This window comes from Ammospiza caudacuta, chromosome 14 (genome assembly GCF_027887145.1).
Source record: "Ammospiza caudacuta isolate bAmmCau1 chromosome 14, bAmmCau1.pri, whole genome shotgun sequence".
Taxonomy (NCBI): Eukaryota; Metazoa; Chordata; class Aves; order Passeriformes; family Passerellidae; genus Ammospiza; species Ammospiza caudacuta.
In genome coordinates, this window is record NC_080606.1 from 854,015 (window position 1) to 875,483 (window position 21,469).

The window sequence follows — 21,469 nt, forward strand, 5'->3', positions numbered from 1 at the left end:
CTGGATAACTGGTGCACAGAACCATTTTTTATTAACACTGGATGGAAGATTGTGAGTTTATTGGGTGCAGAAGTTGAAAGCTGGCTATTCCCTGATGGCATCTGCAGGCATAAAGCTGGGCCAGGATGTTGGGAAGCTGTGAGCCCGTGGTGCAGTCAGGAACGCTGATGTTTTAGGGGACTAATGACTGGGTTAAAGGCAGGAGAGTCTGAGTTTACATCGGCTTCCAACAGCCATGGCTTTGTTAGCAGACTCCTGGCAGTCAGATCCAGCAGGAAGCCGCACAAGGCTGAGAAATGGAAGGATGCTTAGAGAGGGTGTTAAGGAGAAAGCAGCTGGAGCAGGGGGGGTTTAGGATTGTGTTTTAGGAATGCTGTTTGCAACATAAACTCACTGGTTTTGTTTGGAATGTGCCAGGTGAGGACAGAGCAGGTTGTTTATGCGTTGCAGAGATGGAGGTGAGACATGTGTTGAGGCTTTCATTGCAGTCTCCTCCCAGAGACTCTCAGGCACCAGCACAGGGACCATGAGGTATTGTCCTCCAGTGGCAGGGCTGGAGAAAAGGATGCAGTGGCATCTCTTCCCCAGCCCCCTGGGGAAACAAGCATCAATCTACCGGCAAAAGCTAGGGGGTTGCAGTTCCTACCCTTCAGCTCAGGAGGCTCTGGAAGTGGTGGGAAACAGGCAAACTGAATAAACCAAGGACTCAGCCCCTCTCCAGGGTCTGTGGAGCAGGGCATGGCAGGCAGTGTCCTCTCACCAGGCAAGGTCAGGCTCTGCCCACTCCCACAGCCTGTGTGTATCTGCACTGTGGCTTCCACATGGCATCACGCTGCTGTGGGCCTTGGCAAGCCCCTGCTTCGATGCCATCCCAGGGGCAGATTGCTCCTGGGGTGCTGCTGGGCTTCTGTGCCTTTGGAGTGCCAGCTCTGAGCAGTGCAGCAGCTGCAGGGGACATCCACAGCTGCTGGGGTCACTTTGCAGTGCCACGGGCTCAGAGGGGGCTGGTGCTGTTCCACTGCTGCTGGAGGAGTCCTGGGGTTTTGCTTTAGTCTTACAAGTCACGAGATAAAAGGGTGAATTTTTAGCAGAGCCAGGCTGCAGGTGATGTGTGCGAGGCTGAAGTCTCCCACTGAGCATAGTTTGCCCAGTCCCATGTGTGAGCTTCCATGTGCCAGCTTGGCCACCCAGGGGCCAGAGCACTGCCCTTGGGAATGCCCTCTCACCCAGGGATCAGAGCGCTGCCCTTGGGAATGCCCTCTCACCCAGGGGCCAGAGCACTGCCCTTGGGAATGCCCTCTCACCCAGGGACCAGAGCACTGCCCTTGGGAATGCCCTCTCACCCAGGGGCCAGAGCACTGCCCTTGGGAATGCCCTCTCACCCAGGGATCAGAGCACTGCCCTTGGGAATGCCCTCTCACCCAGGAGTCAGCACTGCCCTTGGGAATGCCCTCTCACCCAGGAGTCAGCACTGCCCTTGGGAATGCCCTCTCACCCAGGGATCAGAGCACTGCCCTTGGGAATGCCCTCTCACCCAGGAGTCAGCACTGCCCTTGGGAATGCCCTCTCACCCAGGAGTCAGCACTGCCCTTGGGAATGCCCTCTCACCCAGGGGCCAGAGCACTGCCCTTGGGAATGCCCTCTCCCTTCCCTAGGAGCATGCCCACAGGCCCTGCTGGGCTTGCTGAGTGCCACTTACTGGGGACCAGAGCAGTGCTCAAAGAGGAATCTGGTGGTGGTCCTTGGGCTGATGCTTCCACTGGAGACAAAGTGCTGGTTGTTTGTTTCTTGGTCTTTTCTATGTTTAGGCTTTCCTTGGACACATCTCCCAAGCACCCCTCAGGGGAAGCCACCCTGCAGGCAGCATTCCCAGCAGTTCATCCCCATGGAAGCCAGTGGTTTTGGAGGTGGCAGAGACGCAGTTTGGGCATCTCTGTTCCTCCTTCTCCTCATCACCGTCTCTAATCCCTGCAATCTACCTCAGGTGTAGCGTAGTTGTTATGCTCTGAAGAAGAGAAATTATTGTCTTGAGCTCATTTTTATCTGTTTTCCTGATGAAATGAGAGGGAAATTTCTTGTTTCCCTTCCCACACAGTGATAGTGTGGCAACTGAAAAAAAATCTACATTAAAGTTTAGGACTGGGAAGAGGGTGAAGGAGGGTGGGACAGCCTGGGGCTGGTCCCAGGAGCCCGAGGCCTCCCTCCATAGCAGGGATCCCCTTCACCCTTTGCAATGCCCCTGCCTTGGGAAGGCCAGGCCTCTGCCCGAGACTGCGTTTGCCCAACCCCTTCATCTCTTGTTTAAATCCAGCATTTCTGTTTCATCTGATGCCACTCGGTTCTTAAAGCTGTGATTCTGAATTTCACAGTGTTCCTTGTCAGTCCCAGCAGGAAATATGTTTGGGACCAGTTGGGAAACAGAAGGGAAAAAAATTACCAGAAGGGGTTTGTTTCACTTCTTTGATCTGCATTTATTTATTTATTTATTTATTTATTAGCAGAAAGCGCAGCGAGAGCACAACGCATCTCTCACAATCTGTTTGCTGCTTGCTGGGTATTAGAGAATGACACCAGCTGGGCTGGTAAAAAAGTCTTAAAAAAGAATAATCCCAAAGCCACATTAGCAATTAAACATGTCACTCCCTGAACTCTGGAGTTTAATCAATTTTCTTCCCACTTTTTCTCTTCCCTTTTTTTTCGTTTCTCTCTTGCTTTGTTTCTGGGTTCTGGTCGGAGGCCGTGCCAGATGGGGGTTGTGCCTCAGACTGATGCTGAGTTATTTTATATTCTCCTCAGGATTAATTAATGCAGTGCATGGGCAGCTCCTGGGTGACAGCTCCGCTCTGAGGGGCGTGGGGTGAGCGGGGCTTTGGGTCAAAACTCTGAGTGGGGGTTTGAGACACTGAAACATGGAGTCCTTAACGTTGGAAAAGACCTTTGAGATCCAGCCCAACCGTCAGCACCATCAGCTTGTTCATCACTAACCCACACCCTGCCAAACCATCCCATGGTTCTAACCCAGCAGCAGGGACAAAGCCCCTTCTGTATGGGACCAGAGCCTTGAGAAAGAGGCCTGGGGAGCCGATGGGGTAACACACCTTCCTGTCCGGGCAGCAGGAGGGCGGCAGGGGAGGATCCCCAGCCCCACCTGCCCTGGGGGGGCTGCAGGGCCAGCCCGGGGGGTTCCTGTGCCTTCATCCAAGCTGGGTGTGAGCAGAGCAGAACGGAGGTGCCTGGGAGGCAGCCCTGGCACTGAGCCCCTTTCACTGCTGGGCTGAGGCACAGGGAGAGCGAGGAGAATGAGGGAGAATGGAGAGTAATGAACGTGACGGTTTGGGAATAATTTAAATCCAAGTCATGCCCAGCCAGGGAGTTTATTGTTCAAACTGCCCACGGCTGAGCTTCACGTAACTTTGGGTTAGTGCAGGGATCCTGCACACCTCTAGTATGATCTGTGGTGAGTTATTTAGTGCTCAAAAGCTACTTTTTATCTGTTGTAAAACACCATGAACAAAAAATAGAAATTCAATTCTAATGGGGCTGTTCCAGAGCCCAGGCCGAGGCCTCTCATGGAAGCTGCTGCTCACAGCAGCCCTGCCAGCACATAAATCTGTGGCGTCAGAGGGAACAAAAAGTTCCCATTGGCAAAGATCGTCTCTAAAGAAAGATGAGGGGACTAATGGAGGGAAGAAAGGGAGGAAAAGCAAATTAGATCAAGGTTCAGTGGGTGACCCTCAGGGTTGGGGCCTGCCAGAGAGATCAGTGTGGGAGGGTTACTCTTGTGCCTTGACACTGTTCAGTGCTGAAATAGTCTTTAGACCCATTGGTGGATGAGCAGGAAGGGGCTGCTGGAGCCAGGTGGGGCCAGGAGTGGGCAGGGAAGGGCTTGGGAGCAGGATTCCTGTGTCAGCCTTTCATTATAATAACTCAGGATCTGCTGCAGAGAATGGCCCAAGTGTTTTGGCTGATGCAGCTGAGCTCCTGATGTGGTGACAGAGGATACAAAGAGATGAGGCTCCGATTTTCCTGGATGTGGGAATTCCTGTTGTTCCTTCCATGTGCATAGTCTTCCTGAGGTGTTGCTCCACTGCTGAACTTGATGGGGAGCTGCTGCAGAGACCTTTGGGGTTCCCAGACTCTCTGTCCCGTTGGGAGCTGGGAGTCAGGCCCAGACCCCGAGGAGCTGGGGTGCTCTGTGCAGCTCCCTGTGCTGGTGGTGCTGGTCTGCTGCCCACCAAGCCAGGCCCCAGTGGGACTTACTGGGCTGAGGGGTGCCTCTGGATCAAGCTCCATCCCAGCTCTCCCAGGGGATTTGGGAAGCCCCTCCTTTGGGAGGAGAGGGGACGTGAAATCAGAATTGTGTCAAATCAAGCATCCCAGGGCTGGTGTGTGTGTTATGCTGAGACTTTGGAGAGAAGCTCAAACGTTGACTCAAATCCACTCCAAAGACTTGGGGAAAAAAAAAAAAAAAAAAACAAACCAAAAAAACAAAGCAAACCCACAAGGTGTTTGTTTATTTTCTGAAGCTCTTGGGATTTTCCAGCCAGCCTCATGACTCCCTCCGGCTCTGTGTGACTCACTGGGATGGAATGGAAGGCCTGTGCTGGGCAGCCAGGGTTGGTGGGCAGGGGACCCAGGGGCAGGGGCTGCTGCTTCCCCCTCCAGAGCCCTTGTCTTACTGCTGCATGCCCGTGATGGTGGCTCCAGCCTGACCCAGGTCTCTCTCAGGGAAACAGCTGGGTGCTCTTGGTCCACCCTGGGAAACCTTGTGCATGTGGAGATGGTTGCAATTGTGAGGAGGGGGTGACAGCGATGCTGCCCCCTTATCAATGCCCCTGAGGGTCCATGGGTGGCCCTGGGTCCTGCCTACAATGCTTGAGGCTCCCCCTTACTGGCTATATCATAGAGCAGATCTGTTTCCTTTCTGGTGCAGAGGAGGGAAGGAGACTTTTCCTTTTATCAGAAATTGATGGGCTTTTTCTGGAAAAGTGAGCAAGGGCTGATGGGAGTTTTGCACTTCACTGGGTGCAGCTTTAGCCAAGTTTGAAGCAGCTGGAGCAGGTTTTGGCATGAGCACTTACCCTGTGCTCAGCACAAAGGCTCCAGTGGTCCCTCCCCTCCGTGCTTCCCAGATGTTGTAACTCTTGGAAAAGCCTGCCTTGGGTTGGTTCCCGGTCTGGTTCCCGAAGGTGCTCTGTAGAGGCTTGGGCAGCGCCATGGCGCAGGGTGGGGAGCTCGTGGGGTGTCCCTGGCTGGTGTGTGCCCATGGTTTGGGGGGCGAGGAGGGCAGCAGGGCTGGCTGAAGGCAGGCTGGGCACACGGGCTGGCTCTGCATGCCCAGAGCCGCTGCCCTGGGGCACCTGCCAGCAGCGCCCCAAGGCAGCCCAGCCCCAGGGCAGCCATGGCAGCAGGCCGTGTGCTCCAGGAGGGAAAACCTGTTCAGGCATTTTCTCTCGTGCCCATTGCCGTAAGGCATTGTGCTTGAGTAATCCATGGGGCTGGTGCCCAAGATGTGCTGGATAAGCTGGCACTCACTGGCAGCCCAGGAGTGTGTTGGGATGTGCTGGAGGAGGCCGTGGGCTGGGACCCCCGGGCTGGCGTGGCCTCAGCCCATCGGGGTCACCAGTGGTGCCCTGGCCGTGCAGGGGAAGGGCACAGGCTTTGCTGGCCCAGGATCTCTGTGGCAGCCATGGTGCCACTTGGTCTCGTGGGACTCTGGGATACAAAGGCTTTGGAAATTCAGTGTCCCTTCCACATCTCTGCCAAGTCCCCTCTGGCACCCCGTGCATTGCAGAGGCAAAAGGAGTCCCCAGGCAGCACTAAGGCTCTGGCTACAGAGGAAACTCCAAAAATGCTGTGTGTGCCACTGCTTGGTGATGGTTTTGGTGACTTTTTGGTAGGTTTTGTTTACTTTTCCAGAAGTAAAAGAGCATAGGGATAAAGGCAGAAGGACTGGGACTCTCTGCTTGCGTGTGCACAAGGGGTTAAAGCCTTCTCCAGCGTTGGCACATTCACCCTGAGGCTCAGTTTGTACCAGTACATCTATCTCAGCATCTCCAGCGCTGGTTTGAGCAGTCTCACCGTGGCTTTACATAAGCAACAAATCAGCCAAAATAAGCCCCATCCCAGGCAGTTGTTGGTGCGTTGTTTCTGCTTCTCAGAGAAAGCCGGGGGTTTGCACCCTCCTGCGTGCTTTGGCAGCGCCCACACGGAGCCGTGCCCGCCCGGGCATGGCTGGGCCAGGAGCAGGAGCACTCCCGGTGCCAGCTCCCCGCGTTCCCAGGATCCTGCCTGCCTGCTGCCCCCGCAGCCAGGTGCTGGGGCAGGAGCCTGGGGCACAGCTTGCGTGGCTCCGAGCCAGCCAGGGAGAAACCCGGGGCAGGTTCCCCGGGAAATGCGGGATGAGCGTGGGGGTGAAGGTGCCCCTGGCAGCTCTCACACTGGGCTGCTGCTGAGAAGGTGGAAAAGTTGGTTCAGTGCAGGCACGTCCCACCCAGAGCAACAGCTTGGGAGGAGGTTATTTATGCAGCAGTCTCCACGGGGTTTGTGCTTCATAGGATCACAGAATATCCTGAGTTGGAAGGGACCCACCCCTTCTGGCCAGCTCCTCCACTTTTTCCATCCAAATTTGTTCTTCTGCTAGGGGAGGCAAGGAAGGGAGACCCAGGTTGTGGTGTCACCCTCCAGCCCATGCCTGATGCTGCTCCATGCCAGCCTCTCACATCAGGAGATAACTGTGGGTGAGAGGGGAGGTCTGCCAAGGGGCTTACTGGGCTTAATTGTCCTCATTTACTCCTGTCCTGCCTTTCCCAGCAGTGGGATGTGGGTTTCTAAACCATCCTTGGGGGGGGGTCTTCATGCTCACTTGGGCAGTAATATAGCAAGGCCCCAGTGGAAGAACACTCATCAATGGCTCCCAATGCTATTCTCCTTTGTCTTCAAGGTATTAAGGGAAAGTATCAGGTTGTTTCCTTCACCCAGGCTGTTCCCTTGTCAATCCAGAAAAAATAAGGTTGCCAGGGCTGCGTAGGGACGTGCTCCAGGATCATCCTGGCTGTCCTTGGGGTGTTCAGGCATCTTTGGGATGGGGAGGGCATTGTATTGCTCAGTGCTGTGCCTTCCTGCTGCTGCTGCCCACCTCGTGCCAGCTCCCTCCATCGGGGTCGCTGCTGCCAGGTGCCACCAGGAAACCCTGGTACCATCAGTGCTGGGTGCTGCCTCTTATGGCCCCGGTGCCTGAGTGCTCACACCAGAGCAAGGTTTGCAGCTGCCTTTCACCCCTGACACTGAAGTTTTGTGACAATTAATCTTGCTATTTATATCGGTCTAATTAGCAGCGTTATTAATATTATCGAGGCGCCACAGTGGTAATTATATGTCTGCTTAACAAGTGCTATCAGTGCTGTTCCAATCCACTGTGATTCCGCCTGACATTATCCCACCATTAGCATTGTTTGTTGTGTGCTGCAGAAGATAATTTGATGCTCCTAATCACTGCAATCCTCATTAGCAAACTGTCCCCACGTGCCCGAGCTTTTGAGAGTGATGCCACCAAATGCAAGGGATGTTTCTCTGGGAAATCTTCCCCGTTTGGGGGGTTTCCTGTCCATCAGAGTCTCCCTCGGAAGGGAGGGAATCCTTGGAAGATCCTGCCCCCTAAAATATGCAAGTAGATCTTTGCTCTGGCATCTGCAGGAGCTTCTCTGGTGTTTTGCCTGGAAAACGTTTTAAGCTGAGAGGAATCCTTTGATACGGGGCAGGTGAGGAGATGTGTGTGATTGCTGGCACTGTCCTGCTGCTGCAGAGGTGGGGAAGGAACGGGAAAGGCTCCTGAGAGCGCGCAGGAGCTGCAGCAACGGGGAATTCAAACCCAGCTGCTGGAGCATTTGATCAGCTTGTTTGATCATCAGGGCTGGGAGATGAATGTTCAGGGCATGCTGGGAGAGGGAGGGATCCCGAGTGGCGCTCTGGGCTCTGTTCTCAGGCGCTGGCAGCCAGCTGAGGGCCCCTTTTCAGCACAAGCCCCTGATGGGGGAGGCTGTGGAAAAGGGGGGGCTGAGGAGGCAATATTCAGGAGTCCTGGCAATGACCCACTTGCCCTGTGTCATGTTGGGAGGGGCTCCCTGGGCCAGGTGGTTCTGGTACTTCTGCCTGCCCAGCTCAGTTCCTGCGAGTGGGATGCACCCCAGAGGTGGGATGGCTATCACAGCCCTGGAGATGGTGTTTCAGCCCAGAGATGGGTGTCACATCTTCTAGACGGTGTGTTTCAGCCCTGGAAATGCTGTCACAGCCCAGAGGTGGCTGTTGTAGCCCAGAGATGGGTGTCACAGCCCCAAGATGGGTCTCACAGCCCCAGAGATGAATGTAGGCAGGGTGGTTTCCTTCCCTTTGGGTTTCTGACTGAGATTTTCCTATTAGATGGTCCCCCCCCCCATCCTTGGACATTGTCACCCAGCACAACCTCTTCGTCTTCCTCCTCCTCCGTAGCCCTCACTCCCTGTCCACTTCCAGCTCTCATCCCTTCCAGCATGGATTGTCTGAGATTTCAGACTCTGCCTGTACCCAGCTCCCAGGTGGAGGAACTGAGAATTAATCCATAGGGACAGGAGCTGGGTGCCAGTGCCATGGCAGGTAGCAGTGAGGTGCTGATGAGTGCAGTAGGAGCATGAGGAGGACGAGACACCAAACAAACCTCAGGCTGGGACAAACAGGCAGGCTGGAGCCTGAACCATTTGCAGGCATAATTTATGCATTTATTGCCAATTAATATTTTAGATTAAAGCTTGTTCTGCAGTGTAACATTTTAGATTAGAACTGTGTTCTGCAGTATTTTGGCTCAGTGAAGCTGAATCCTGTGTCATGCTCACAGCACAAGGCTTGGTGTCACCCCTGTCACTTGTCACCGACCTCTGGTGCCAGGTCTGGCTGATCTCTGCAGAATAATCTCCTGTGACTCCTGCCATAATTTAAAACGCAGGAGCTTTAGCTTCACACTCGGCTAATTTTGTATTTGTAATTCAAGCCATTTCTTCCTGGTGTTTAGGTGTGAATTAGGCGTGAATTCAGCCACTTTATGTGTTTCCCGTTCAGTTTGGGAGCAGCCAGATCTCAGTCTTGATGTGCAGCCCAGATAGCGAGGAGGTGGGGAACAGGTATCTTCTTCAGAATTCTTCCTTACTTTTTGCTTAAATTTTGCTAATTTAGTTTGGGAGGTGAGATAGGAATTGAATGAAGTGATTAGTAAATCTTTGATAAGCCCATTATCTGGTGAAAATCGCAAAGTAGCTTTTTTGATGTTGAATGGAACCAGATGTTCTTTGGGAATGTATGAATCTTCCATGAGTTTCTCTCTAGCACTAAACTCCCTGCTCAGTGTATTCCCTTTGAATTGCATCTCTTAATTTCTGCCACAGAAGCTTGGTTGTTTATTATGTGCGGGATAAATGACGTGCCAAATCCCAGATTTCCTTTAGCAGCCTCAGATGGGTGTTTGTGCCCCTGAGGTTATGTAGCTGCTGCGAAAGGCTGCTGGAGCCTGTGGAACCCCAGCCGTGCTCTCAGCCAGGTGTCACAGGTGCCCACGGGATGGTCCCATGGCTCCTGAGAACACGTCCCTGTCACAGGGCTTTGCCTAATGGAGCTCTCCTGGTTGTGAATCACACAGGGAGCCCCTGAGGATGAGGAGGAAATTTTAATGGAAAAAGTGATGCTCTTTCAGGCAGTTTATCCTCTTCTGCCTTTAGTAATTGTTGGTGACACTGAATCTCCTGCTATTCAGACACACCTGTGTACCTCACAGCAGTATGTGTCAGGCTTTTTCCCTGGAAATTCCATCTCTGAGTTCTCACACACCCTGAGAGAATTCCAAAGGGCTCTTCCCAGCCAGACAGTTACCTGCAGCAAGATCAGTTAACGTGATTGCAGTGTCCTTGGAGCACCCCTGGAGACTGCTGTTCACTGGAGTCAGTGTCTTGCCCTCCCCTGCCTTTCCCTGCCCTGCCCTTCCTTCCTTTTACCTGCCCTCCTCTTCCCTCCCCTCCCCTCCTCTCCTTTCTCTCCACTCCTCTCTTTTGAGGAAAACTTTGATGGTGCTCTTTGCCTACCATGTATTCATTGAACTCATTCAAAAGATACATCTTCTTTCCACCAATTGGCTCTTCCAAGAGGATATACATATTTATGGAATGAAGCATTTTCTGTCTCTTATACTTTGAAAGGGTTTTGTTCACTTTGGCATCAGAGCCAGCAGTGCCAGGGTGCTGGCTTATGCCTGACAGTCAGTCCTCAGATGTGGGGCTCTTAAGATGCCTCATGGTCTGATCTCTCCTTGAGCTGTGTTGTTGGTGGTTTGTCCTCTGGTTGTCCCTCTGCCTTCTGACAGCCCCTCCAGGCCCATGGTGTGTTCTGGCTCCTCATCCTTCCCCATGCCTGACACTATTGCTCTGTGTTCCGGGCTGTGGGTTGTGCCTGTCCTTGGGAATCTCTGCCCTCCCAGGGTTGTGGGTGGCTCCTGCCTTTCCTTGCTCTGGGGCTGCTCTCCCTGGCAATGGGACCCTGTGAGCCATCCACCCTCGGGGGTCTGGCAATCCCCACATCTGGCAGGATGTGCAACAGGGATTTGCTCACCTGGCTGTCCTTAGGACAGTGAGGATCTTGGGAAGGATCTGCGCTGCTGCCAGCCCTTGGATCCTACAGCTCCAGCAGCAGGAACCCAAGAGGTAGAAGGAACTTGCTCCCTTGCAGCCTCCACAGAGCGATCCTCCTGCGCAGGGAGGGCTTTGGGCATCATCCCCAGGGCCACAGTGACCCATGGGGGTGACAAATGAGTCCCTTTTGCTGCACAGGAGAGACAGAAACCTGAGAGGATGGAAGGCTGTGTGGTTGAGACTGAAGGAGCAGGTGGACATCTGCAGTGTCTCCTTTCAGTTTTTTTCTCTCTTTCCTCTATTTTTGTGGAGAATAAAGTAGGATCATTGTTAATGGCTTACTTTACTGACAGAAGGGATTTTTCAGGGAAGCAGGAAATCCAGTGACATTCAGCTCCATTGGGGACAGCAGAGCTGCTTCCTGGGCTCCTACCAGAATGAGCTCTGGGGTTTTCTGGGGCCAGCTGGGGGAACCATGGCTGTGGGGAGCTCTGGGGCTGCTGCCAGCACTGGCTTCTTTTGCTCACCATCACCCATCCTGCAGTGAACTCAGAGAGGGGAAATGAGGAGCTGTTCCCCTTCTACCCTCGGGCTGTGCAGCTGTGGTGGTTCCTACAGCAGAGCATCAGAAAATGACCCCTCTATAACTCCTGGTTTGGAAGGAACCAGGAATTACTCACTGGAGAAAAATTCCTGGAAAAAGGCATTGCTTGGAGCACTGGAAATCTTTTCCTTCTACTCTGTCTTTTTAAAGGAATAAATAAAAATAGTGGGAAATGCACAAATATGCTCCAGGCTCACTGTAGTTTGGGAATTTTTTTATAGCAAATGTAGCACATTTAATAAGATGTCTGAAAATCACATTCTTTTAAGCTGAAAAACACACGGCCTGAACTGGGGAGAAAAATCTTGGTGTTTAACTAGGACAGCTCCGACAAGCAGATCATGCTTAGATGACTGCAGGAAAAAAACTGGCTTGTCACAGTGAGGACGAAGTTAATAAAATATTTAAACCATTTTCAATACTTCTGTAATGGTGCAGAAAACCAGGATAATATGCAAGCGGAGAAGAATGGCTTTGGAGAGACTGAAGGATGTAAAGACTGAAGGAGCTAAATCAGCCATACACATTTCTGCCAGAATGAACCTCTGTGATGCCCAGAGGCTGCCCCATCCCTGGAAGTGTCCAAGGCCAGGGGCTTAGACCAGCCTGGGATAGTGGAAGGTGTCCCTGCCCATGGCAGGAGGTGGAACTGGATCGGCTTTAAGGTCTCTCCCAACACAAACCATTCTAGGATTCCCTGATTCTGGTGAATGCTTGGGGAACTGGGGGAGCTGTCCAGATGCAAACAGCTGCCTTGGGTGCTGCTGGCCCCATCACACCCATCGAGGCAGCAGGCAGTGCAGGGTGCCATTAAAATGTCCCCTTCAGTCTCTTGGGTGTCCTGTGAGAGCTGCTGCCACCCTGCTTGTTCACAGGTGGGGATGCCTGGTGCTCCAGCAGCTGTGGGCCTCACATGGGCCCTCTGACTGCTGGGGCCCAGGGGCTGCCCTGCCACACATCCTGCCTCTCCATGGCCTGGAGGTGGGTGCCAAGATCTGTCCCAAAATGTCTTGGTTTATAAGGAAGGATGCAGGAGAGGGAACACCCAAAAGTTGCTGTGCTGTGGCCTGTCACAGGAATGAAAGGAACCAGCCTTTGCTGGAAGGGTATTTGGTGGAAGTGTCAAGCTGAACTTGTCTTTGGGCAGCTCCTGGTTTTCTCTTCCAGGAACTGCAGAAATGTGCTGTGCTTTGCCAGGCTTCTGCCTTGTGCTGACTTTTGGGTGGAGCCACACACTTAGGATGGAGGAGAAGGTCCGGTCACCCCCTAACAGGGAGGGTGTCAGCTGCCTTATTCCCATCCTTTTTCTCATAGCCAGGAAAACAGCTGTTGGGAGGAAGGAGTTAAAACTGGAAGATTTAGTGAGGAGGAATACTTTTGCTCAGTGGCCTTGCAGCTGGGAATGCTAAGAACATCGGTGTGGGAAAACTCATTTATTATGCCAAGTGTTGTTCATCCTCTGCCTGTTTTGAGAAGTAGAATTCCTGTGTAGGGGTAACACACTTTGACAGACATGCTGGAGCCTCCTGCTGGGAGACAGGGAGACCATAAAAACACAGCCTTGTGATAAACTGCGTGTGCACAAAGCCCTCTGATACACTGGGGCACGCAGCCCGGCCTGCTGGGATGAGCTGAGCCTACAGGAGCAGTGTCCCCGTGTGTCTGTGCTGCCCAGCAGTGAGGTAAGGAAATGCATCTACTCCTGGAATTTCCACTGTGGCTTGGTGTCCCCTGGTTACCTGTGTGTGCTGATTGCCACCTGAGCCCCATGTGGGTGCTGAGGAGCAGCTGGTTCCATGGGAGACATGAGGAGCAGCTCCTTCCATGGGAGACACGAGGAGCAGCTCCTTCCATGTGAGACACGAGGAGCAGCTCCTTCCATGGGAGACACGAGGAGCAGCTGGTTCCATGTGAGACATGAGGAGCAGCTCCTTCCATGGGAGACGTGAGGAGCAGCTCCTTCCATGGGAGACATGAGGAGCAGCTCCTTCCATGGGAGACATGAGGAGCAGCTGGTTCCATGGGAGACGTGCGTGCGTGGCCGAGCTCTGGCAGCAGGGATTCTCTCCCACCACAGCCATTTCTCTTGTCTCTGCCTTGAGGAGGACAGCCATGCCAAGGACTTCCAGGTGTTCGGACTCTTACAGTATTTTGCCTGAAGGAATATTTTTGGAACCAAAGCCCCTGCTGCTGTTAAGTAGCACAGGGACAGGGGTAAACAAGGAAAAGGCAATGTGCACCCTGGAGCTGCACCAGGCAGCCAGACACAAACCTTGCCAAGACAATGCTCAGACCAAGTCTGTAACTAATCAGCGACTTTGGAGAAACAACACCATTAAAGTAATTTGTGTGACTTTTCCCCCTTGTGACTTTTCCCCAGGATACTTTGATTTACAGGAGAACTAGCAGCACTCCCTGGCCCTCGGGTTGTCATAGGAGCAGGAACATTTGGTCACATTCCTGGGTAACAGAGGCCAAAGAGTGAGGCACTGGGAGGAGGTGAGTGGGATCCTAGGTCATTCCATCAGCAGGTGATGGAGCAAGTTTTACCTGCAGCCATTTCTGTCCCTCTCATTTCTCAGCTGAGATGTACCCTAGAAAGGGAGGAGCTCTGCAGGCATAATTAAATGCTGGAGCTGCCACGGATGTGTGCGCTGGTAATGGTGTCCCATGGGAGTGTGGGTATGAGTGACACCTCCCCATAGGTGAGGCAGCTGCATGACAGATTCAAAGTGTGCTTTTTAGCTCACATGGTGGCACAAGCAACAGGATTGCTCCCCAAAAGCAGGCAGGTTTGGGCGATGCTGGTTGGCTCAGCCCAAGGGAAGATGCCGCAGAAGAGCCGCCAAGACACAAATCCAGGCTGTGCTGATTCGGCGGCAGCACGTGCAGCGCCTGCAAATCCCATACTCAGCTCACCCTGCTTGCTCGAGTTTTCCTCTCAATTTAAATTCCCAAGGAAACACAAGACACAGATGCAGCCCACGCAGGAATGCTGTGTGGAGGAGCTGGATCCCACCTGCCTGCCTGCCCCCCCAGTCCCTGCCCAGCCCAGCACAGCTGCCCCTGTGGGCTCTTGCAGTTCCTTCCTTTCTTTCATCCCATTTACAAATTGGAGTGTGGCCACTGAAGTGGTGGATTTACCCCACTGTGGGCAGGATGCAGCCTTAGGTCGTGCCAGGCTGGGATTACCCCGTGCTTTCTGTGAGGTGGAGAGGCTGGGGCCACCCCAGCTGGGCACCGGGGACATGGCTGGAGCACTGTGTGCCCACGTAGCATGGGTGACTCCTGCCACAGGGCTCATGGTGGATGTGGCTGGGAGCCCTGGCTGTGACAAACCTACCCCTGTGCCACCTACATCCCCAGCCCTGCTCCCCACAGGGAGCCTCCCTCCAGAGCTGCTTCCCAGCTGAAGGTGAGTGTAAAAAGAGCAGTCAGGGTTTAAGCCTAATAGATCATCAGGGATTAAACCTGATTAATGGATTTGGAGCTGCTTTTTGATTGCTCACACTGATCAGGGGACATGGGGCTTGTCTCCCCACCCTCAGGTGTGTGTTGGTCGAGTGCATCCCCCTGGTCCCCGTCCCCTCCATGCCGGGGTCACTGCCAGGGCCCCTTTGCCTGGCTCAGGCTCTGCCTCTTGACTCTTCAGCACCACCAGAGCCCCCTCCCACCCCCATGCTCTGCAGAGCCACTGGGTTTCTGGGTCAGCTCTGCCAGTGGCTGACAGCAGCCCCAAATGCTGGCAGAAGTTTCAGCTCTTACTCTGTCTGTTTGGCTCCAAAGTGACTTAAAATGCATTAATGTCACACATGGCAGCCCAGTGCTGTCCCTTTGTCACTTGTGCTGTTGTCTAGGGACATTCTCTGAGTAAAGCCTGGTAGCTGACTGGCTTTGTATATTTTTCCCCAAAGTTTTTTATTTTCTTGGTGGTGGGAATTTAGCTAAACATAGATTTGTGGAGTCACAGAATGGCTTGGCTTAAAGGAGACCTTAAGCTCATCTTGTCATACCCCTTTTCCTGAGCAGGGACACCTTCCACTGTCCCAGGTTGCTCCAAGCCCTGTCCAACCTGGCCTTGAACAGTACCAGAGATCCAGGGGCAGCCACAGCTGCTCTGGGTACCCTGTGCCAGGGCCTCACCACCCTCCCAGGGAACAATGTCTTCCATATATGTAACTTAAATGCCCCCTCTTCCAGTTTGACTCACCTGGATGTGCTGCTGCCAGGGCTGGCAGTGAGCAGTGCCGTGGTGAGCCCTCTGTGCAGCCATGGCAGGTGGGAGTGGGAGCATCCACTGGCACAGGAGCAGTGTCAGGCTCTGGGCCTGCTGGGGCCACTGAGAGGAGCCTGATCTGTGCAGTGCTCTCAATGCCTTGCAAGTGTCTAAGACCAGGTTGGACAGAGCTTGGAGCACTCTGGGGTAGTGGAAGATGTCCCTGCTCATGGCAAGGGGTTCTATAATATGAACTTTATGGTCCCTTCCAAGCTTCTGTGATTTTAGTTTGGCAGCGCAGAGGCAGCTGCCAGTGGAGTGAGAGCGACAGCCCCACTGTCACTGTCCTGTTCCAGAATCCCCCCAGAGCAGATGGGGTTGGAATGACCGTGGTGGGAGCTACCTGCAGATCACCCTGTCCAGCTGCTGCTTCCCAGAAAGCTGTGCCAGCATTCCCGAGACAAACCACATCAGTTCCATCGTCCCCACAGTGGGTGCCTGGGGCAGCAGGTCAGTGCAGAGCAGTGTTTTGGCCAGGAACGGGGACATGGGTGGAGGTTCCCACAGCTCCAGTGCGATTACAGCTGTCTCATGCTATCAACAACGTTGTGGTTTTAAAAAATGAGCAACTGCCTCCAGAGCTCCATGGCAGACTCCTGATGCCCTGGGCAATGTCCTGGTGACGTCTGGCTTCCCTGTGCTTCTCCAAAACAAGTCAGAGGACAGCCAGCAGGAATTGTGCCCCGTGCTGGGACCTGGCAGCACATCCTCAGCCCCGAGGGCTTGACTGTGCATCCTGAGCATGGCAGCGATCCCGATGGGATCATTCCCTGCCCTGTCCAGGTGAGGCTGGGGAATGCTGGTGCCTTCCAGGAACTGGTTTTCCTGACACTTTGGCATGCATTTTGAGGTGGGTTTGCCTTGGTGCCTGTGTGCCTGCACGTGGGTTTGTGGATGCACACGTGATATGTGTTTGTGGTGCGCAGGAGGATCGGGGCAGGGATTCGCCTCCATTACTGGAAGTGATTATAGATGAACAGGGGCAATGAGAAAAGCCCTGAGTAAATCACTGGAAGTATCACTCTCCAGTTTTGGCTGCCTCCCCATGAAGATAAATGCAGAAACCTCTCTGGGGTAAGGCAGAGCCAAAGGACACCCTCCCTGCCATCATGCCAGGCTGAATCTCTCACCCGTCAGAGCAGTGCTGAGGGATGGAGCAGATACCCACCACCCCTGCATTCCTAGGGCTTTCCCCAGCTGCAGGGTTCTCCAGGTCCTCCCATCCCACACCCACAAGTTCATGCCACTGGAGGAGATCTGAGGCTTGCATGGCCCAAACCCCTGGGGGCTTGGACTCCCCTCAGGTCTGTGTGGCATGTGGGGAGCCTGTTCTTTGGCCACCTGTTTGGGGCTCAGAGCCTGCTCTGTTCCATCTCTCAGCTGGTTAAAGCCACGGGGCTGACAGCATTTCTCAGAGTGACCCAGCTGCCAGACTGGTGCATGGGCTGGGGACCGGCCATGGAGGGCAGCTGTGGCCAGGCACAGGCAAGGTTGTGTTTGCACAGGGACCAGGAGGACACCACGTATTTATACTTCCTGAAGTGGTCTTGAGCCCGCAACCTTGATGGATTCTTCAAACAGAGAAATAAGTCTTTAGTTTAGTTCAACTGCTTGTTTGGTATTTGGAGGAAAAAAGAGTTGTGTCCCATTGTGCCCATAACTGAAGAAACGTGAGCATTGGTACTTGCAGGTCAGTGCTGTGTGATTACTCTCCTCTGGTGGACAGTGTAAATAAGCATTTATCGTGTATCTGGTGACTGGCAGGTGAGGGGTGCAGGTGCTGAGCTGCTCTGCTGGAGCTGTGTCAGGCTTTGATCCTGTGGGTCCCTGACACTCGGCGTGGGGGAGGCTCAGCCCTGTCCCAGGGTGCCTGGGCACTTCCCTCTCTGGTGCTGCTGTCCCTGGGTCACCCAGGCCCTCCTCCCTGCTCAGCACCAGTGACTCCTGCTCAAGGCCTTGTTATCACTTTTTCTCACTTGTCTCCCCATTTGTAGAGAAATCACCTATTTGTATTTCAGGAGAGAAGGTGGAGGTTGGTGGAAATGACGGGCATTTTATAAAGCAATTAAAACCCAACCCCTGTAATTGCTGCAATTTATATACACCTACAAAATAACCAGCTGGTGTGATCCAGGCTTCAAGCCCATTTTTTTAATTTCAGCACATCAAACAGATGGAAACATGCCATCTATGTTTTCCTGGGATGCAGAGGGGTTGGCAGCGAGGGTCTGTGGGTGCACTGAGGGGCAGGGGAGCAGCAAAGGGCTGTGGAACCATGGCTGACACCAGTACGGCACCTCTGATTGCCTCAGCATTGCAGAGAGGATGTGTGATGAAGGGCTTGGTGCTCAGGGACAGGCTTTGTGTGTGTTTGTGGATGAGAGGAGTGATGCCATCCCCTAGAAAACTTGGGATGCTGCAAATGGGGTGTGGGCACGCGTGCTTCAAAGCTGTACCCCAGCCCCCCGCCCTGCCCTCCATCACAGCCTGGAAGATTAAAGCAGATCGGTGCGAGTTCAAAGCTGCAACCTCAGTGCAGCCACACTGGTGATGAGGGAGGTAATTAGCAAGTGAAATGTTCTTTGCTGTAGTGAAATGATGTTTATAATATTGGGTTATGAGGAGAGGGGGGTGGGAGCAGCTGGCTTTTCCATTATCCATACAGCCCCACTCTCTGCAAACCCTTCTAGCATAGCCAAGGCTCTCTGGGTTTTATTCCACTTCTCCAGCCTGTTCCTGCATTCTGCCTTGCTTGCCCTTGGCCAGCAATTTTCAGGGTTGCAAATGAGCTTGGGATATTTTAGGAGCCAGTGGTTTTCCAGGAAAGAGTGCTCTGCCTGTGCTCTGTGCCTGTAATTCAAGTTCTCCTGGCTCAGTAGCCCCCAGTTACCCACGTGTACGGAGAGGGGCTGTGTCTATGGGCCTGCTGGAGTCAGATGAAAGCCTCAGACTGCAGTTCCTACTTGCAGATGAATGAACCACCTCAGGGACCCTCTTCCAGCCCTGGAGTTTAAAATATTAATAGGATATCATTTCCTGACAAGCACTGCAACAAGTAGCGAGTGCTTTGTTGTAAAGCATTCCCGTTAGCAGAGCACCTGGAACTGGCAATGCTGTGTCTCTGGAATTGTTAACACCCAGAAACTGTCTTCCCCCCATGGCCACAGGTATCAATATCCCCTCAAATGAGGTCTTCATGGGTGCTTCACTGGATCCCCTCCTTCTCCCAGAGCACTGGGCCCCAGAGCAGGCCCTGCATCCCCGTCCTCTCAGGTCATGATCTGCTGGCAGAGATCTGCTGGCCATGGGCCACTGGTCATGACTGCCTGGTCAAGAGCTGCTGGCTGGGATCCACCAGCCATGATCCACTGCTCGTAATCTTCTGGCCCAGATCCAGTGGCTGTGATCTGCTGGCTGAGGTCTGCTCTGCTGAGCAAAGGGCAGCGTGGCTGGGGAATGAAAGCCAGCGCAGTGCAGCTGAGCTCTCCCTGCCTGCGCCATTGTAGCTCCAGCTGAAGTGGTTGGCAGAGAAGACATCCCTCTCCCATGGCTCATCAGGCTTTTGTTCATCTCCCTCACCCTGTGCAGAACAAAATTGATGATGAAAATAGTCAAAATTTGCTCTCCAAAGGAGTGGCAAAGGGCAGGCACCCATGCTGTCCTGTCCAGCTGGTGGCAGCCCAGGGTCACCGCAGTGCTGGGCTCAGTGTCTCCCGTGTGGCACAGCCCCTGGCACGGGCAGGAGCTGCCCAGGACCCCCAGAGCCTTTGCCCAAGGTGGTTCCAGTGTCCCTCTCTCAAGCAGTGTGCTTGGTGGCAGAGGGTCTCAGCTGCTGGCAGGGGACTGGGGACACTCCAGCTTTGCTGATCTCTGTTTTTCCTCTTTCTCCCATTTCTGGACCTGCAGCAAACCCTGGAGACAAATCTCACGAACCTGGTTAAACGCAACAGCGAGCTGGAAAACCAGATGGCCAAGCTGATACAGATCTGCCAGCAAGTGGAGGTGGGTGAGACCAGGGGGGCTGGGGAGGTGCCCGGGGCAGCTCCCAGTTCTAGGGGGGCAATGCATGGATCACACCAGGGTCCTTTCCTGGGACTTCCCTGGAAGCAGAGATGAGTGTGGGATAGTCCCAAGCAGTGGAGCACACAGGGGTGGTTCCCAGGGGTCTGAAGGAGTTGTCATGATTGGGAGCCACTGAGGAGAGACATGGGCTGCTGAGCTGGCTCCAGGCAGCAGGACCTGCCTGCTGCTCTGTGCGGGGGAGCAGCTGCTTTTGGTGGAAGACTGAGTGAAACTGAGTGTGAAAACAGGGCTCAGCCAAGTGACACTGAGCTTGTAACAAGGCTCATCAGCTGGGTGACACTGATCCTGCAAAGAGGTCTCAGCTGGGTGACACCAAGCATGCAGCAATTCCTTGAACCACAGCTTCCCTCAGGACTGAACCCCAGGCTGCTTCCAGGACCCCAGCCATGGATTCAGGGGGAGTTTGCAGTGCCTGAGAGAACACAACAATTGTTTACTTCACCCACAGCACCCCAGGCCTTGCAGGGTGTGCAAGTCCTGTGCCTCCCCTGCACTCCCCCAAGCCATCGCATGGGGCCAGCAGGATGCAGGGATGCTGTGGTGGGATGTGGGGATGTTGCCTCAGGATGCTGTGGCAGGATGCAGGGATGCTGCAGCAGGACAAGGGATCCTCCTGTGCAGGGTGGAGCCATGTGCCCACAGCAGAGCATCGATGATGCCTTTGCCTAGGGAGCTGCAGCTTGTCCTTCACCCCCTGAACCTCAGAGCAGCTGGGGTTTGGGGCCCTGAAGGTGCTTCAGGCCCTGTGGTGTCTGCAGGCAGCATCAGCACTTTGTTCTTCACTCCCTCAATAATGTCCTGATGATCTGGCAAGAGGAAGTGAGTGCAGGAGCCCTTTTTGTGAGTGCCAGCAGGGCCCAGTGTGCCGCCAGCAGCTGGCAGCCACTGACACAACGTGCAGAGAGAAGGAGGAGGGGACTGAGATGCTCTGAACTTCCAGCCAAATTAAGGAGCAGAAAAATCCCACTTGGCTCTGCAGCACTGCTGGCCTTCTGTATCACTGATGTTGTCCTGCTTTCACTGCCTGTGCATCACTCTGCAGTGGGAATGGCTTTGTTGGAATGGTCTCTCCTGGGCTTCCTCTTCCCCAGGGCTCAGTGGGCTTGGGCTGATCTGGGAATACAGATGGCAGGGATGTTTGGCAGAGAGAGAAGGAGCCAGGATGCCCTTGCAGAGCTCTGGTGGCAGTCAGCAGCCCTTGCTGCTCTGATGGGCCATGCTTTGGCTCTGAGAACCCACCAGAGATGGAGCAGGGATGTGGCTGGATGTCCTGGATTCCTTTGAATCCAGCTCCAATGTCTTAATGACCTGACATAGGATAAATTGAAAGATATTTGGTATTTCTGTCTGATCCTCAGAGTCTGAGACCTCTAAGCTGTCATTTTTGTCAGAGTTTGTGAGTTTTCAGCTTTGTCAGACGCTCTGCTTAAAATAACAGTTGAAATAACATTTCTCAGCTCAGTTGAATGCACAGCCAGGCCCTTGGAGGCCCCTTCGCAGAGAGCACAGTAAACTGTGAAGCAGAAAATATCTGTGCTCTCCATCAATCTGATTCCAGGGAATTTTACTTCTGAGATATTTGCAGACATGGCACACAGGCAGGCACATGCAATTCCCATGTACTCTGTCCCCCAGAAATATCCAGTGTAAACCTCATGGCATGTCCAGAGAATGGTGCCACCAACACCTTGAGGGACAGGGCTGAGAAGGGCAGAGAGAAGAACCCCAGAGAAGGGCACTGCAAGTGTCCCCTGAGCCTGTGCTGCCCCTCAGAGTGACTCTGGTGCATGGGGGGGCTGTACTGAGAGAGGTTGAAATGGCCAAATCCTCTGGCAGTGATGGAAATGTGGACCAAGGAGG

The 21,469-nt window shown here is 53.7% G+C and overlaps 1 protein-coding gene across 1 annotated transcript in view; it reads left to right on the forward strand.

Moving 5' to 3' along the window:
• MID2 (midline 2) overlaps positions 1-21,469 on the forward strand; it is a 63,737-nt gene that overhangs the window by 23,327 nt on the left and 18,941 nt on the right. Inside the window, exon 3 of the mRNA XM_058813864.1 lies at positions 19,433-19,528. Coding sequence (XP_058669847.1) covers positions 19,433-19,528 — 96 coding nt within the window. The remainder of the gene's footprint in view (positions 1-19,432; positions 19,529-21,469) is intronic.